This window comes from Mauremys reevesii, linkage group 4 (genome assembly GCF_016161935.1).
Source record: "Mauremys reevesii isolate NIE-2019 linkage group 4, ASM1616193v1, whole genome shotgun sequence".
Taxonomy (NCBI): Eukaryota; Metazoa; Chordata; order Testudines; family Geoemydidae; genus Mauremys; species Mauremys reevesii.
This window is the reverse complement of record NC_052626.1, coordinates 16,014,993-16,034,059: the sequence shown is the minus strand read 5'-3', so window position 1 is coordinate 16,034,059 and position 19,067 is coordinate 16,014,993. Positions and strand designations below refer to the sequence as shown.

The following is a 19,067-nucleotide window of genomic DNA, read 5'->3' as shown; positions in this document are numbered from 1 at the left end:
AACTCCAATAATTTCCCCTGAACCTACCACCTAGATGATGATCTTGTTCCTACTGTGAAACGGAATTGCTAGAGACCAGGAACACACGCTGGCCCATGTTCTTTTGCTGAGCACTAGACAAACGATGCCATTTGCATCCCAAGTTCTAGTCATTTAAACGATCATTGAACAGCTGTGTGCCTAGATGAGTGCAATTCAATGGAGTATTTTTCCATGCAAAAACTGACACACAGAATGTGAAAATAAAGCACCTCTCTCCTTTTTTGCTCAGTTTGTATTAAAATACAATTTCCAGTCGCTCACGATCAGAAGGCTGTGTTTTTGTGTTCACTGCCACAATAAATACCACAGCATGAAACGTTCATCTTCAGTCATGACTATGTATTTGAAGGAGGTCCTTGGGGCAAGGACTATTTATTTCTGACTTATGCTGCATCAAGGACACTGAAATAACAGTAGATTATTTATAAGGGGCCCTTGTTTCTTCCTAACTTCCTTGTAGTTTACTTATTCACTGAATACTGTATAAAGTTAGACTGAAACCTCTTCAAGGACAGGGCTGTGACATGTCTTTAGCTGGATTGTGGGGTAATGCATTTTTGCGTGCTGCATAAATAAATACCAACAAACAGACCAATGTAAGATTTTTGTAATTTATCTTTTCACAAGGTAAAGACGACACATACAGAACAGCACTAGAAACTTAACAGGCTTGATTAACTCACCTGCAGTCTTCGGATCTGAATATCAGAGAACTTCCTAACACCATTGATCAAAGGCACCAAGCGGGTAAAAAGAGCCTTGAAGAATGAGATACAATTAGCAGCTGCAGGGTGTCCAAAAAATCTTGGCAAAATAGACTGTGCCTAACACAACACAGAATGGAATCATCCGCGTCATCTCTTACCTGATCAGACTGAGTTTGCTCGTGGAACATACGAGCATCAATAGCTGCAGCTACTAGGTTATTGGCTGCCGTGATGGCGTGGATGTCACCTGTCAGGTGGAGGTTAAACTATAGGAAAAAACAGACATCAGTTATTTTACCCTTCTTTTACTTTTTTTTTTTTCCCGGTAGTTTGTTATAGCCAGATGGAAAGAGAAATATTAATAGCAATGTTACCGGGGGAGCGGTGGGGGGAAATTGCTCTGTGCAATGTGTGGAACAGAAGATGGAATTTGTCTAAAACAGAAACATGCCGCCCCCACATTTATGTCATTTTACAAACTTCCTGAACGAAGTGTTCAAAATGAGTTTCTCACACAAAAGTCAGTTCCCCCAGCTCTGCCAGGATCATCAAGAGAAGGTTCACGCAGATGATGGAAAAACATGGCTATACTGCTTTGTTGTTACCTTCATTTCAGACACATGATCTGATTTGTGCAGCATAGTGGGATTAGAGGTTAGGATTTACAGCTGCTACTTCTGGGCTTAGCATATAAAAATGGAGCGGGGGAGAAGGGGATGCAGTTGGGGAAATTATGCATAGCAGGAGTGAAATGAAGAAGGGAGATGGTGTTAGAAGTCAGAAGAGATGACAGCAAGAGCTATAAAATCTTAATCCCATACACTCCGGAAACCTCAATTATTAAGGCCTTAAAATGGACAGTTACTCTGTTTTTCAACCATCTGACACTGGATAGCCATGTACTAATCACCAGAGCCAATCTTATTCTAATACACAAATATGTGCCATTGCTTATTGCCTTATTTTGCACCTCTCGTTTTAATGTTCTCTACCGGCTAAATTCTTCCTCGGCTGGAGATTGCTTGCAAAAGGTATCCACTAATATCTCAGAGCCTGTACTGTGATGAATAGCTCCACAGACTTGCAATTTTTTTTTTAAATCATGTTTTGATTAACACCCCTCCCCCACCCCCAAGATTGGAATTGGTCTTAATACCACAGAGGTCACAGCCAGATCTTACCTATCTAGTCTGTTTTCCAGCCACAGCAGGATTGTTCCTTATTATTGTATATGGGCAAGCATTTTGAACAGTCTAGTTAAGTGTCCCAAATGACTGGGCTTCCACAGCTTCCATTGGGAGATTATTTTTCCTTCCTTGAATTCACTAACATACCCCTCAGCACCATGCTAATTAAATCTTTGCCTGCTTTCACATTTACATCTTTTGTGGACTGGACACATGGATCTTTCCCTATAGTCCCCTTATCATTTCTGCTGATCTTCCTTGAATGCCTTCCAATGTGTCACTCTATTTCTAGCTCAAAGAGCAAATAGCATATTCTAGGTGCAGTAACACAAGAGACATTGTCTTCTAACTCCATGCCCTGCGATGCTATGTGTATGGATGCAGCCTCTCCCTGCCCCCTGCCAATAAACAAAGAAATCATATTACCTTTGCTGCTGCCATATCGCATTGCATATTCCTATCTAATTTGCTGGCCACTCGCACAGCTACGTCTTGGCCTTACTGCTTTCCAAGTTTCCCTTACCCATTGTATATTAGTAATCAGACATAATTATGTAGAAGTAGCACACAGAAATAGTCTGTTCCTGAGATTGTAAACAGTCATTGACAGTGCTATGCAATGCTCTTCCCCCTTAGATCTAAAAGTGCTTTGCAAAGGAGGGCCATTGTTACCCCCATGCTACAGATGGGAAATTGAAGCATATAGAATTAAAATGATTTGCTTATGGTCATGCAGTGAGTCAGTGGTAGAAATGGCAAGGCAACTGAGTTCTCCTGATTCCTAGTACTAAACCCTATCCACTGATCCACGCAGCCTTCCATTTAAAACAATGGAAGATTAACTCCCTCTGTCCTTAAAATAGCTTTGCCGAAAGAAGGTCAATACCCATTCTGAGACGTCGATCTCACTACAAACAAGAAGATTTCCAAGAAGTTAACTGACTACAGCAGCTCTCACCAGGGTTGAACATTACACACTCAATAAGGTCTGTGTCAAAATTACCTCCTCCATGGGGATAACCTGTGAATATCCACCACCTGCAGCTCCACCTATAAAAAGGCATGGAAGGAAGTAATGAAACCATGCTGACTAATGCCTCCTTAGCTTTGAGCACATTTGCTTAGCCATTTTTAAAATGTCTTTATTATTGAACAAGTATGATTGAAATCCAGCACAACATTTAGTGTGAGTGCATCCAAAACTTGCTTTCTTTCTAAAGAAATTAGATTCTCTCCCCACACGTATGTGTAACCCTAAATGACCTCAGTGGGGATTACACACCTCTACACAGAAACAGAAAACACTCTCTCTTAAGAATTGAAATTTCTAGAACACCCATCGGCTGAATGTGCCTTTCCTGCTACTCTTCTATCCAGCATGAACGGTGATCAATATGACGCTGCCAAGTCATACCTTTTATGCCAAAGGTTGGTCCCTGAGAAGGCTGTCGGACACAGGCAAACACATTCAGGTTGAGATGTGCTCCTAAGGCCTGAGCCAGGCCTATCGTAGTTGTGCTTTTCCCTTCTCCTAGGGGCGTAGGTGTTATGCTGCAATACACAACGCAGGATATGCAATAGAATACTTGAGACCAAGAACTTAGCAAGATTCAAAATGGGATTGGATGTTTAATGGATAACAAAGAATATCCCGAGTTAACGCTAACACATATTTTGGAAGGGATATAAGACCTCATGCTTCAGGGCTCAAGACAGCCTAATGTAGTCAGAGTTCAGGATGAGTCCTAGAGCTTGTCTACACTGGTGCAGACTAGAGGGGTGTAAATTTTCATTGACACGAGTGTGTCGTGCACTAACTGGCCTGTGTGCACCCTGCTGGTGAATACTAGAAGTACAGGAACTCCTCACTTAATGTTGTAGTTATGTTCCTGAAAAATGCGACTTTAAGCAAAATGATGTTAAGCAAATCCAATTTCCCCATAAGAATGAATGTAAATGAGGAGGGTAGGTTCCAGGGAATTTTTTTCACCAGACTCTCTCTCTCCACCTCCCCCCCCCACCACAGTATAAGTTTTAAACAAACAATTTAATACTGGTACACAGTGATGATGATTGTGAAGCTTGGTTGAGGTGGAGGAGTCAGAAGGTGGGATATTCCCAGGGAATGCCTTACTGCTAAATGAACTAACAATTGACTGAGCCCTCAAGGGTTAACTCTCAACACTCTACAACAGCAACAGGAAAGGAGGGAGGGCAGACAGGGACACAAACCCTGTGTGTGAGAGAAAAAATGCACATTTCCCCTTTAAGTAGCTGACCCCAGGCTTAAGTACACTGCCTTGTTAATTAAATAAGCTTGCTGAGAGGGCAGCTACTACCTAGAAGCTCCCTCCCTCCATCACGTGTCCCCCCCCCTGCTCTGTGGAAGATGGGGTAAGCGGGGTGCAGGAGCAGGGGGAGACACCCTGGCATTAGCCCCCTTTCCTCCCCCCCCCCAGCAAGCAGGAGGCTCCCGGGAGCAGCTCCAAGGCAGAGGGCAGGAGCAGCACATGGCAGTGTGGGGAGGGACAGCTGCTGCACAGGGAACTTAGGGGAGCGGGGAGCTGATAGGGGAAGCTGATAGGGGGGCTGCTGGTCCACCCCGGTTCCAACCACCCACCAGCTAGCTGCAACGGGCTGCTCTTCCTGCAAACAGTGGACAAAACAGGCGGCTGCCAAACGATGTTAGAAGGGAGCACTGCGCAACTTTAAACGAGCATGTTCCCTAATTGATCAGCAACTTAACATCGAAACAATGTTAACCGGGACAACTTTAAGTGAGGAGTTATTGTACCTTATTGTGTACTGACACAGTCCCATTTCAAACAGTACTATGTTAACATGCACTAGGGAACTTCTAGTGCTCACCAGCAGGGTGCACTCAGTCCAGTTAATTCATACTAGCATGTCACACTCTAGAATTTACACCCCTCTGGTGTGGGCAAATGCACAGTGCAGACAAGCCCCAAGTGTGGAGCCAGTTTATCCTACTGCAGCAGTTTTACACTATCCTTTGAAGCCTCTAGTGCCAACCACTGTCAGACAGGATACTGAACTAGATGTACTCTGGGTCCGATCCAATTCCTATGAATTGCTCCAAGTTGCCTCCAACATTCTTAAAACTGTAGGGCAAAGCAACAAGGCTCCAAAACCCTCCCTCAGAAATTCTACACCCCAATATCACCTTTAAGGAAGGAACAACCTACCCTGTTACGACGACATATTTGCCATCTGGCTGGTCCTTCAGGCGTTTGAGAGTTGACAGCAGGACTTTGGCTTTGGTCTGACCGTAGAGCTCCACCTCTTCGGAGAGCAAGCCAACTTCTCTAGCGAGATGACCAATGCGCTTGGGTACGCAAGATCGAGATACCTCAATGTCACTTAAAGAAAAGAGGGAGGTGAATCTAATTTGCTGAAGCATGAAACTGCCTGCTTCCTGACAGGTGTAGCCCACAAGCACCCAACGCAGGATTTAAAAACTGAAATCTCTAAGCTTTACAGCTAAAGAAGTCAATCTGCCCAAACAGGTCATCTCAGCCCATTGTAGTATGGGTAAAGGCATCTCCCAAGTCAGCTTTGCTACTGATACCTGTTACTTGGGAATTTTCTAGTCTTTCCTGGGACATTTCAAACACTTTCAAGTGTTTGTTATTAGCAGGAGCTCTAACTCAACAACTCTTATCTCAAGGTGCTCTTGTTATCAAAGGGCTTGGCTACACTTACAAATTTGCAGTGCTGCAGCAGGGTGTGAAAACACACCCTCTCCAGCACTGCAAATTGCGGCACTGCAAAGCGCCAGTGTGGTCAAAGCCCCAGCGCTGGGAGCGCGGCTCCCAGCGCTGTCCGTTATTCCCCACAGGGAGGTGGAGTACGGACAGCGCTGGGAGAGCTCTCTCCCAGCGCTGGTGCTTTGACTACACTTAGCGCTTCAAAGCGCTGCCGCGGCAGCGCTTTGAAGTGCTAAGTGTAGCCTCAGACTTCAGCTCTCCCAAGGCAAAGGAAGGCATCTTGTTACTTGCTGCTTCAGCCATTATGCATCTAACTGGCCTTAGCAGTCTCTGGCTTGCAAGAGGGCTGAGAAGATCAGCGTTTGTACAGAGCTTTGAGGCCCTGATTCAGGAAAACATTTAAGCACATGCTTAAGTCCCACAGAAGTCCATCAATGTGACGTATGGCCATACATAATACTTTGCTGAACTGGGGTCTCCATGTGTAAATGGCTACATAGGTGCTAGTAGTACTGCTCTGTGGCAGCATCACTGCCCTTAAAAGCAGCTTGCCATTATCATACAATTATCCATATTTTAAAAACTATGATGTTGCCACCTGCATATTGGCCCAGCACCATAAATTGCATCATTGTACACAATGAGGCCTCTGTCCTGGAGTGTGGTGTGTGTCCGTCTGGAGCCCTGATGCCACCGATGGGGCTCAGACAGGCAAAGGAGCCTGATCGCACATGTCACTCTGCAGGATTGGACTGGAATGTGTTCCTCTGCAAAACGCTGGGAATTTTAAAAATGAGAATGAACTCAAATAGTCATCCTCCTGCATACAAACCTGCCATGGGAATTCCCATACACAGCCCAAGAGACAACAAAGAACAGAAACACATCGTTACTAGATAGCCAGCAGTAGTTTATTTGAAGGGTTACCTTGGCACAGGAGTCCGTAAGCTGAGCTGGTTGTACTGGATGCTCCATTTCCCAGGTTGGAACTGCTCTAGAAAACGTTGTGCGCTCTCAACTGTGCTCTAAACGTGCATAAAAAGGCTCAGTTTACAAATGTTGCAACACGTTGGTTAATAAACACAGGTCCAGAAAAGACTGCCCAGCTCCCTCCTTTCTATCTCAGACAGCGACCAATGCTAACCTCTGATTAAAGCCATTTATTTCCATTTCTCAATGAGACTTTTTGAAATGCTTACACTGGATTTATTTCCTCCCCATTCACCCCCATTGCCTCCCCACTTTCCCCAAGGCAGGCAGGGGCCACTGTAGCTGTAGGCAAACTAGGCACCTGCCTAGTGTGGCAGAGCCAAACCTGAGCAGCGCAGTGACCCTGTGCGCCTGGTTGCAATGTCACTCACTTACATTTGACCCAGCCACACACCCCTTTCTTGGCAGAGGGGCGGCCAGGCCATATTTAAGTGTCATTGAGACCTGGCACTTGCCCCCCGCCATCATAACCACCAAGCCGTCAGAAGGCTTGCTGCACCCCCTAGAAAGTCCTACGCCCCCACTGCCCCCCGCAGCTGAGAATCTCTGTTCTAGGCAGTAGGAGGGGGCAGCCCCTTAAAGTTTTGCCTAGGATGGCTGATTGTCTTGAGCAGCCTCTGAAGGCAGGTGCTGTGCTACTGCTATCTTTCTTGTGCCACCTTATGGCTTGTTTTAAAATGACAGCTAGCGCTCCCTAAGAGCCCCATCAGCGAAGCCTTTTCAGCCCACTGTCCAGGCACTCTGGGTTCCTGAGCAGGGCCGGCCATAGGCCAAATGGCACCCCAGGAGCATCTTCAGCACCCTACCCTCCATTTGTTAAACTTTTGAATACCTTATTTTTTATTGCATTTGTAGCCCATTTCATGACTTTGATGCACGATGTGCATGCATGATTTATCCCTGTCATATGAGACGATAAATCTGCACACTAGGCTCTGTAAATCTGTATTTAGTCATGCCATATATAAGCAAATAAAAATATTCATTTCCTCTAAGCTTATAGGAACTTTTAATTTTAACAATAACGGAAATGTACCAACATGAAGAAATTGAACTGGGCACCACGATCGGGTGGACCAGTATTAAATAGTGTTACAGTAGGTGACAGCCTTAGAAAATTAACCCAAGCTCTTTAGTTCAAAAGGTCGTCTTTCTTGCCTTTACCCTCATGAACTGAAGCATAGCTTCTCATTAAATACACCTCTACCCCAATATAATACTGTCCTCGGGATCCAAAAAAATCTTACCGCGTTATAGGTGAAACTGCATTACATTGAACTTGCTTTGATCTGCCGGAGCGCGCAGGCCCGCGCCCCCGGAGCACTGCTTTACCGCGTTATATCCAAATTCGTGTTATATCGGGGTAGAGGTGTATGTCCTTTATTAGTCGCTGCTTACACTCTTCAAGTCTTACAATACAAGTACCCTTTCACAATTACACAATATTGCAGCTGGGGCTCTCACTTCATTCTTATCTCACTGACTGAGTGGTGACTCCCCGCCCCTTATATACCCACGAGGGCATGGCTGACTACATTCTAGGAGGTTCAAGGAAAGCGTAGTTCTCGGAAAGTCTGGAAGATTCCACCAGATTCTACAGAGGTCTGGAACATTCTAGGGGGTTAGTGAAAAGGGAATCCACATACAGAATACCTGACACATTTTACTTCAAACATTCTATTTTCCCTTTTGTTTCTAACAAAAACAGCTTCCCAAGCCCGGTGTGCCCCCAAGTCTGTCTCTAAATCCAGTCCTGTCCTGTTCCTGGTAGTCATGAGCCATCTCCCAACAAGCTAGAGCTGCAGTCCCCCTGCGCTGTTGAAACTCTCCTCTGGAGGCGGGGTGGATGACTTTCCTCTGCCTGGACTCTAGTGAATTAAGCCCACTGCAAACCTGGATTGCTTTTCACAGCGTCAGGAAGAGGGCATGCAAGGCACCAGGCTAGTGACACTGGAAATCACTCAACTCTTGCGACAAACCCCATGAGGTAACATGATGTCAGTGAAGTTGCAAGCAAAGAGACAGTGAACAAAACCTCAAACACACACAAGTAGCACACACACAAAGGGCATTTCTGTGGGATGTTTGACCAGTGGCCTAACCCCTCCCAGGCACTCACCCACCCCCAGAAATGCCCACTGTTATTTACTGTGTGTTAACTGGCTAATCATACAAATGCACAAAAAGGACAGGTAGGACACATTCCGTCTGCGGTTCACATACCTGCATTAGCATGGCCACGGTCATAGGTCCCACACCGCCAGGGACGGGGGTGATGTATGAAGCTCTTTCCTTCGCTGCACTGTAAGCCACATCTCCTACTACTGTTTTCCCACTGGGCTTTGTACTGTCTGGGAGCGGGAGATAAAGTTATGCGCAGAGCATTTCACTGAAACAAAAGAGACTGAGCTCCCACTGAGATGAGGGCTCGCACACATCGAAATAAAAGTTCAGCCATACGGCAAGCAGCAAAGAGATAAAATGATCAAGCTGGAAAATGCTAGATTTCTTTGTTTCCCAAAGGGTAATTTTAGGGCTTGTGAACTCAGACTGGATCAATAGCGCTATCTACCCAGAGAGCAGGTAGAACACAGGCAGTCTCTACTTCCTCGAGGGTGCTGGGGCTTCCTTAAAGGGACATGTAACCTGGGAAATTTCATAGAAGGCTCCAGATCACATGGTGCTTCTGGGAAAGGAAGGGAGGGACCATGTGCTCAAAGTCCTGGCTTTGTGGGTGCAGAAGGGGCAGCTGAGATGTGGAACTTGGGGTAAGCGATAGCTCAGTGGTTTGAGCATTGGACTGCTAAACCCAGGGTTGTGAGTTCAGTCCTTAAAGGGGCCACTTAGGGATCTGGGGCAAAAATTAGTTCTGCTAGTGAAGGCAGGGGCTGGACTCAATGACCTTTCAAGGTTCCTTCCAGTTCTTGGAGATAGGTATATCTCCAATTATTATAAGTAAACCCACCAACTCATTTAGCCCCCCATACAGCTGTTGGAAATTGTCCTGAATTGGAAGTATAGCTTTCAGTCAGACTGGAAGCAGTGAGGGCTGGGAGAAAAACATGTTTTCCAGCAATAAGAAGCTACATTTCCCTTTGCTCTTTATATTTAGGTTAAATTAGATTTTGGGCATTTCAGAGCAAGCCAAGGCTCTGATCTGTTCTGCACTTAAGTGATTACATACTATGAAGTCTGGCACATGACTTAAAAATACGAGATGGAATTAGGTAGAACATTTAATCTTGCCAGCATGCTATAAATAACGACACAGGAGCTGAAACTGAATACTAATAGCCCAGTTTATAACACAAGTTACACTTCAACTTCAACCATTATGAGCAAGTACCATGCCATACACTGGTTGACTTACATTGAAGAAATTTACCACTCTTTAGAGAGAGGACAGAGTTTTCCATTTCCCACCCCGCCAGTTTCTTGCTTTGTTCAAATGGTTGGCCAGCAATACTGCAGTATCACTAGATTAGTGTCCAGTCAAATTAAACTTGAAATACAACTTAATCCCTCTCCTCCATTTAAACATCTTAAATTTCTATTTCTCTAATAAGTCTCTCTTCTCTATTTGGCAAAGGTTAATCACCACCCCCCACCCCCTTCCCCATAAATAAATGGTCCAGAATCCAATATGTTTTGTGATTTTTTTAATTCACTGTGCATTAAGTGAGGTTGGCAGGGAGGTTCACCTGTCTGGAGACAGAACTCATTCCCCTACTCAGCAGAGGAACTCAATTTTAGATGTAGCACATCAAAATGGTGGCTTTCACTTTCTCTGCAAGAGTGGTGGATGTTTACTTCAGTGATTAAGAACGCAGAGGACATTACATTAAGAGGGATGTAACATCAGTTTGAAAGAACTTCCCAGTTTCATCTCAAAGCAAGAAATCAGAAATGTTTAATTTTTTAATAAACCAGAAAGAAATCTCAATTAAGTAGTATTATAACCAGAGGGCCACATTTCGCCCTCGGTTGCTCTTGTGCAGCTCCATGCACTTCAATGTGGCTGTACAACATGAATGTTGGACAGAATATAATCAAAAGCTTTAACAAATACTATGAAAAAAATATATAAAACAACAGGAGACTGAAAAATTGAAAGGGAAGTCAACACTAATTTTATAACCACTGTTACTGACAACTAGCAGTTTTGAAGTTTTGCTACATTTGTGTGTTAAGTGATACGTTTCCTTCTTGTGTTCAAAGCCTGAACCATGTCATGGCTGTTAAATCCTGTTTCTACAGCAACTGTTAGTAATCTGCAAGCTTGCTGCCTGAGCTACAGAATAATTCAGCCTCCCATCCTGAAGTGTAACTTGATTCGGAATGCAAAAGGCAAATAATGTAATTACATTTTCTTCTAAGAATACCAAGGATGACTACAAATCATACCAGCAACAAAGCCTCATCCCTTAGAAAAAAATCAAACAACTGATAAATTATGCACTCAAAACAAAAACATCCTAATCTGGGTCTGATACACAGGCAAGCCAGAGAAGCACATTTTATTCTCTATTGTGAAGCTAAGTCTGCAAGATAATATATATGAAGAGGAAACGGTGACTATTTGACCAGCTTTAAAATTTTTCCCCTCGTGTGCCAAGAAGTGGTCAGTTAGAGGATCTTTTATTGTCTGTTCTTCCCAGTCATCCTCTAACCCACCCCTCCACTAGACATCCCACCACACACACACCCCTCCCCACACCCACCCACCCCATCCTCCTAAAGATACAACAGATTTTCTTCACTGCTAAAATATCAGAGGACAAAAAAGTTCAACAGCTAGAGGTCAAAGAAACTACATGGTGGCATTTTATAGATATGAGACTACAAGGCCCCTTCCCAGAGTTCACAGTCAAATCTGCACACCTGAAAGTGAACTGCTCACGTCAGGATAAAAGACAACATCTGGAAGGACAAGGTGGCCGAGACGATATCTTTTACTGGACCAACTTCTGTTGGTGAAAGAGACAAGCTTTCGAGCTACACAGAGCTCTTCTTCTGAAAGTCAGTTGTAAAGATATTTGCTGTTGGATGCTACTGCTGTACAATTTCACAGGGCCAGACTGATTCCCCAGTGGGTTAGCTCTGCACAGGGACATGCAAGCATCTACTCAATGTTTCCTTGAAGTTCTTTCTAGCAGGCCAGGGCAGGGTGTTGCTTGGTCTTCTCCTTTGCTGCGGCAATCTGCTTGTCCAATTCCTAAACTCATGGATTCCAAATAGTCGACTGAGGTTCAAGGACACCCAACACAGGGGATCTCTGACACACCCCATCTTCCAGCTCTCCCATCCCACACGAAAAGAGGCTCCCCAGGACCTAGAACTACCCCTTAAAGGAGGGTTCCAAACTGTGGAAAGGAAGCTATGTAAGCAAGAGTGCCCTGTGGGATTTTTTTTGAAAGAAGGCAAAGACTATGCTGATTCTGTGGCCCACCCCCAGTACTGCCCTTCTGTCCCCTCCCCACAGCACAGAGGATTTCTGTAGCGCTGGAACAATGCAGATGCGGTGCCACTCCCCCCATCTCCATCCTTTGGGGCAGGAGTTTCTGCATCTCAGCCCTCCCCACCTAGGGAGACCAGTTATAATACAATACCCAGTACTGAAGCCAAACAGCTTTATATCAGTCCCAGAGCTGCAATTCACATTCTCTGCTGGTACACCTCTACCCCAATATAACGCCACCTGTATAACAAAAATTTGGATATAACGCGGTAAAGCAGCGCTCCGGGGGTGGGGCTCCGCACTCCGGCGGATCAAAGCAAGTTCAATATAACGTGCTAAGATTTTTTGGCTCCCAAGGACAGCCTTATATCAGGGTAGAGGTGTATCTAGCTGGGAACACTTACATCCACTGGAGGCCAGTTTGTGCTACTTTCTACCAGCATTCAGAGCACAGGACTTCTGTTAATCTCAATGGGCCAGCAGCACATACTCTGGGAAGAGCTTTTCTTGGAGAAGCTGACAAAGCAGCCACTGTTTCCCCTCTAGCATCATGATCCTGGCCCTGGTTTCCCAAAGGTTCCACAGCATTTCCCGGGGGTTCTTTTAAAGCCTGTGATGAGGAGGGGAGAAGCAGGTGGAAGCTTTACAAAACTCTGTAGCTTCCAACACTGAACACTAGTGTTCAATACGGAATATTTACACAGGATACATTTTAAAGTGCTTGTCTGCTAAGCCTCATATCTCCCCAAATGCGCCAGCCTATAGAACTGCCACAGGTGATTCTGTGCTAGGTTCAAACCTTTCTAAAGTCAGAAAGACAAAAGTGATCATCAAGAAAATCAGGACCAACTTCTCAGACATGCAGTCCAGTCCACGCAAGCTCTTGAACAATGGCAAGACAGTGGTATACCGGGAACACAATGGTATTTTTATTTGCAACATGTTTTAACTGGGGAGGCTGCAATCTGCTTTGTTTTATGCAAATCAAACATGGCTCTTTGGTTCCTGACAGATTGCCAACGTTTGGGTGGCCCGACACAGATATATCAAATAACAATAAACAGCAAGGGCAGTTTTATGTTAAGCAGAGGACTTAATGTTTTTAACTACAACAACTCAGATGTCATCTGCAAGAGGCAAGACAGCTGAGCTGTAGGCGAGAAATGTCTTTACCTTCCATTAGATAATTACATTGCAACAAAACGACTGATCAATTATAAAGCTACCTTCTTAAAAGCCCTGGGGGCGTAGGCATGATGACAGCTTGACTGTGACTAATTTCCCATATCATGTAATACCTGTAACTTGGATTTAAAATGAGGGGGGAGGGGAGGGGGACCAGAATGAGCGGACCATCTGTTTCTTCTTTACAAGTGACAAAAAGCAGTTAAATTAAACCCTAGACAAAAATCCATAGCCAGATGATTTTCCACCAGACCCTCCAGTGGTTTGCAAATTACATTATACTTCAAGACAATAGTCCAAGTTTAAGTAGAGGTTTCCATCAAGATACAGCAACGGTGTAATACCCCATCACCCACACACACATGCTTACCTGGTATATAGTTGATTCCACAGTCTATTACTACAGCACCGGGTTTAATCCATTCCCCTTTTACCATTTCAGGTTTACCAGCCGCAACCACCAGGATATCAGCTTTACTAACCTATCAAAATAACGCTGCGTCACTACAGCAGATACAAAGCAGGTCATTTTGGGTTTACTTTTAGTCATTTGCATTTTCAAAAAAGCAAGTGTCCCCAACACAAATCAAAAATCCTCCCTGAAGCCCAGGGATGGGCGGGAAGGAAATATTCCTAAGGCTACTTTGAAGACCTTGTGACTGTGAATTCAGAGGCATGGAGTTAAATTAGGAGCACCTGAAGGTCACCTTTCCACCTCATGCTGACTCTATTTGATCTTTATAACCATTAATCTTTGTTAATGTAGGTCAGAGTTCTATCTATTATTATTGTTGGTATTACAATAGCACACAGAAGCTCCAACCAGGAGGGGGACTCCATTGGGCCGGGCACATACACTGTGCAGACATATAGTGAGAGAGTCCCTGCCCTGAAGAGCTTATAACCTAAACAGACAAAGAGGGCAGAACAGAGACACTAAGTGACATGATCAAGGTCACATAGCAGGTCAGTGGCAGAGGTGGGAGTACAATCCATGTGTCCTAATTCCTAGGCAAGGACCCTATGTACCAGCCCATGCTTAACACTACTGTACATTCATTTTCTTCTCCTCAAGTTAACCCATACAGTTTCCTACAGCAGAACTGTTCTTTTCAGAGTAGGCTGGCTGGAGAAACAGCCAGAATATCTCAGAAAGCCATCAGCCATACCTCCTGCACATGCCTCTAAACCAGCGGTAGGCAACCTATGGCACGTGTGCCGAAGGCGGGCATGCGAGTTGATTTTCAGTGGCACTCACACTGCCTGGTTTGGGGGGGGCTCTGCATTTTAACTTAATTTTAAATGAAGCTTCTTAAACATTTTAAAAACCTTATTTACTTTACATACAACAATAGTTTAATTATATATTATAGACTTAGAGAAAGAGACCTTCTAAAAACATTAAAATGTATCACTGGCACGCAAAACCTTAATTTAAAGTGAATAAATGAAGGTTGCCAACCCCTGCTCTAAACCAACCAGTGTTAGGAACACAGTCTTCTGGCTCAAATCATTATTAATTATGGATTTATTCTTTTAACATTCATGAGGTCATAACACAAAACGCACTGTAATTTGGCATTACCACTCACTTAGACCATATTGATACGTCTGGCAGACCTGGTCAAAGCTCTATAGTTAAAGATGCTAACAGAAATCTATTATGGGGGTAAAGTAAGTGTTGAAATGACCCTATTTAGTTTTTCATAGGGAGTAGTTTTCTTTTTCATTTTTCTTTATATTAAGAGGGAGAAGATTTATATTTGAGATTTTATTAATACTTTGCACTTAAACCATTAATAAGCCTAACGACAACCTTGTGAGGTTGGGTCTGTTTTGTTATCCCCACTTTAACACCATAGGAATACCCGAGTTCTGTTCTACAGTATCGTACAGCACTGCAGCTTTTCTGATCTGTGTTACATTCATACACACCCACTCTTTTGCTTGATTGCTGAAGCATGTCAATTGTCATTACAATACAGCAATACAGCCACCACACCATTGCTGATTTACTCTTGCTGTTGAGCAGGAAAATGGGACCAGTCTCATGAGCAATTTTAAAGACCTCTGTGGAAAGCTTTTTTGGGGGTTAATCTTAACAGAAGCTTCTAAAGTACAGGCTTTTGCAAACTCATTTGTGGAAAGAGACAGGCATGTGTATATAGTGTATAGGGTCTAAATAAACACCCTGTCCTTACCTCCTCAGCCAATGCTGCCGTTTTTGTGTGGCAAGTGGTTACAGTTGCATGGCTCCACAGTAGAAGGTCATGCATTGGAGCACCGACTATCTTACTGCGTCCAACCACCACTGCTTTTTTACCTGCAATTTGGATGCCTGAAACATAATAAGATTCAGTTTTAGGTTAGCAGTCCAAACAACCTGGGCACATCCCAGCTGCCAATTAATTCAACTTTATTCTAGAGCCATTAGTCAGCATAGATCCAGCCGTGGCTCTTAGGAAAGTCACAATGAGTCATCCTGGGCTAGAAAACACAGCTGTCTACATGATAGGGCTCTGAAGGTCAAGAAGTGGAAGGTGAAGAGCTTTAAGAAATCTCTTTTCCTAGTGGGGTGGAGGGACAGAGGAAAACTAGTGCTTTTAGAAAAGGCTATAATATACTGTACACTAAGCATACTTTTTCAGCTCATCAAGGGACATAAGAACTTAAGAATGGCCGTAACAGGTCAGACCAAAGGTCCATCTAGCCCAGTATCTGTCTACCGACAGTGGCCAATGCCAGGGGCCCCAGAGGGAGTGAACCTAACAGGCAATGATCAAGTGATCTCTCTCCTCCCATCCATCTCCATCCTCTGACGAACAGAGGCTAGGGACACCATTCTTACCCATCCTGGCTAATAGCCATTTATGGACTTAGCCACCATGAATTTATCCAGTTCCCTTTTAAACGCTGTTATAGTCCTAGCCTTCACACAATGTGCTCATCAATAACGAGGACAGGACTAAGGAGAACCATCAGTCCCCCAAATATAATTTAATTACTTACCTGTCTGTCTGATAAGCTCCATGCATCCTTTGGGTGTACAGGGGATGAAGCAGTCTCTAAGGTCACCTCTGGACAGTTTCCCAGCATTGATGCTAGTTAACCTAAAATATATGAAGGGAGGGGACAATGGTATGTATGTGCCAGGAATAGAATCTCAAAGTTACACTAATTGGGAAATGATCCATTTCCATAATACCAATATTTATATATTTTAAAGTTATTTGTTAAATTTCGAATCATTACTTTAAGCAGATAGGTTTAAAAGAAAGAGCAAGTTGTATGCTAAAACACTGCATACCCTCCAGCTGCAAAATCAGCTTACCCATCTACATCCTTTTCAGGTGCAACAGCATTGGTCACTTTGTCTGTATTGATGGGTTTATCTGTATCTAGAGGCAACTGCACTATAAATCCATGAACTGCAGGGTCTTCATTCAAAACAGTGATGCACCTCAGCACCTATATATTTCAGGTGGGGACAGGATAAAAACATTAAGAATTATAAATTTAAACAAGTCTGGTGCAGGTACTGGAATGTTGCATTTTCTGGCTGGATAGAATCTGGGAACAACACGCACATACAAGATGTTTAGTTCTCCCATATAAAAATATAAATTACTTGTGGATTTATCTTTTCAGAAACATCTAGATTAAATTCTTTAAATTTTTTCAGCATTTGGTGATCTCTATTCTTTTTGCAGAGTCACCCCTTAAAGGCAAGTGTTTCTTTATATAAAAACATAGGTCAAAGAAATATACACACATTTTATCTTTTTAATACCAAACCAAAATTAAGGGCTTCTTAACAAGACTGACCAAGTCACTTACCTCAGCTTCTGTTGCAGTGTTTGGCAGCTTAATGTGATTGGCATTGATCCCAATCTGCAAAAGAGAGAACTCAGAAGTGATCTGGTTTTCTAATAGATGTAAGAGGCAATATGTAAAAACAGCATGGCAGTTCTCTCATTCCAGCCCAGGCCTGTTATAGAATCCATCATGCTTTCTAGTCTGACCGAGGGACAGGCAATGAAGTCCTGTTACTCGGAAGTACATAAGCCAAAAAGAAGATCAAGAATAGTACCCCACCTAATTAACTTTTCTGTCATTGTTTTTATTACCCCATATTGTAACATAGGTTATAAAACAAAGAGAATCTCTAGCTATGGGATGGCAATTCAGCTTGATAGCAGCTGCTGTACCAGCACTGACAAAAATGACACTGCTCTGGAATGCTAGTGAACAGCAACAAGATATCAGCCATCATCTTGGACAACAGGAGCAAATTTCCCCTTCCACAAGGCAGAGTGTACTGTAGCATACAAGTATCAGAGGGGTAGCCATGTTAGTCTGTAGCCACAAAAACAATGAGGAGTCCGGTGGCACCTTAAAGACTAACAGATTTATTTGGGCATAAGCTTTCGTGGGTAAAAAACCCACTTCTTCAGATTTATGGAGTGAAAATTACAGATGCAGGCATAAATATACTGACACATGAAGAGAAGGGAGTTATCTTATCAGGAATGGTAACATACAAAAGCCAGTAGGAGAATACTTCAATCTCCCTGGACATTCTAGAACAGATTTAAAAGTAGCCATACTTGAACAAAAAAAGTTCAAAAGCAGACTTCAAAGAGAAACTGCAGAGTTACAATTCATTTGAAAATTTAACACCATTAATTTGGGCTTGAATAGGGACTGGGAGTGGCTGTTTTACTACAAAAGCAATTTTCCCTCTCTTTGTATTGACACCTTCTCGTCAATTATTGGGAGTGGACCGCACTCATCCTGATAGAATTGGCCCTGTCAACAGTGGTAAACTTTGTAAGTGTAGCCATCTAATCTAATCTAATAGTGGAGATATCCTATCTCCTAGAACATTGAGTCCAGCCCTCTGCCTTCACTACCAGGACCAAGTACTGATTTTGCCCAGATCCCTAAGTGGCCCCCTCAAGGATTGAACTCACAACCGTGGGTTTAGCAGGCCAATGCTCAAACCACTGAGCTATTCACATACCCCTTGTAAGGTAACTCCCTTCTCTTCATCTGTAATTTTCACTCCATGCATCTAAAGAAGTGGTTTTTTTTTACCCACGAAAGCTTATGCTCAAATAAATCTGTCTTTAAGGTGCCACCGGACTCCTTGTTGTTTTTGTAGCATACATTGGCTGCAGGGCAATGAGATGAAATAAAGCAACTGCAAGGGTATGCCTTCATGAGGTATAAAGAGCAGGAGTCTAGGGGTTCGGTAGGCCAGAGGACAGAACAGTGCAGTGGGCACATGGAAACTAAGAGCTTGTCTACACTATAAACATTTGCACCAACTAACTACATTGATATTGCCAGAGTAAGCCCCACCAGTGCAAGCCCCAGTTTATATCAGTGCAGCTTGTCTACATTAGGGGTTTGCATAGGTATAGCCATATGAAGGGCTTTAAAGGCATGTTTTTATTACCTGGTATGTGTGGGGTGCGGTGTATAATACACCTCTATCCCGATATAACACGACTCGATATAACATGAATTTGGATATAACGCGGTAAAGCAGCACTCTGGGGGGCGGGGCTACATGCTCCGGCAGATCAGCGTGTCTGGCTCCGACACGCTGCTTTGAGCGGCGTGTTACAGGTGGGAGGCAGGCAAGAGGGCAAGTTGGATGAAGGGGCGAATGGGGAGGTGAGTGGCAGGTAGGAGCGGGGTGAGGCAGGCGGGTGGGAAGATGGCAAGCAGGAGAGCAGCAGTCGAGCGGACGCAGGGAGATGTG

The 19,067-nt window shown here is 43.9% G+C and overlaps 1 protein-coding gene across 5 annotated transcripts in view; it reads right to left on the bottom strand.

The window, feature by feature from the left end:
• The window catches only part of MTHFD1 (methylenetetrahydrofolate dehydrogenase, cyclohydrolase and formyltetrahydrofolate synthetase 1), a 95,921-nt gene that overhangs the window by 31,410 nt on the left and 45,444 nt on the right, over positions 1 to 19,067 (bottom strand). For all 5 annotated transcript variants that reach the window (XM_039534648.1, XM_039534650.1, XM_039534646.1 and 2 more), the window contains 12 exons: positions 17,135 to 17,188; positions 16,629 to 16,765; positions 16,307 to 16,407; positions 15,499 to 15,635; positions 13,668 to 13,779; positions 8,878 to 9,005; positions 6,592 to 6,689; positions 5,143 to 5,316; positions 3,351 to 3,487; positions 2,940 to 2,986; positions 908 to 1,015; positions 726 to 800 (listed from right to left, as the gene is read on the bottom strand). In XM_039534648.1, the coding sequence (XP_039390582.1) occupies positions 726 to 800; positions 908 to 1,015; positions 2,940 to 2,986; positions 3,351 to 3,487; positions 5,143 to 5,316; positions 6,592 to 6,689; positions 8,878 to 9,005; positions 13,668 to 13,779; positions 15,499 to 15,635; positions 16,307 to 16,407; positions 16,629 to 16,765; positions 17,135 to 17,188 (1,308 nt within the window). The remainder of the gene's footprint in view (positions 1 to 725; positions 801 to 907; positions 1,016 to 2,939; positions 2,987 to 3,350; positions 3,488 to 5,142; positions 5,317 to 6,591; positions 6,690 to 8,877; positions 9,006 to 13,667; positions 13,780 to 15,498; positions 15,636 to 16,306; positions 16,408 to 16,628; positions 16,766 to 17,134; positions 17,189 to 19,067) is intronic.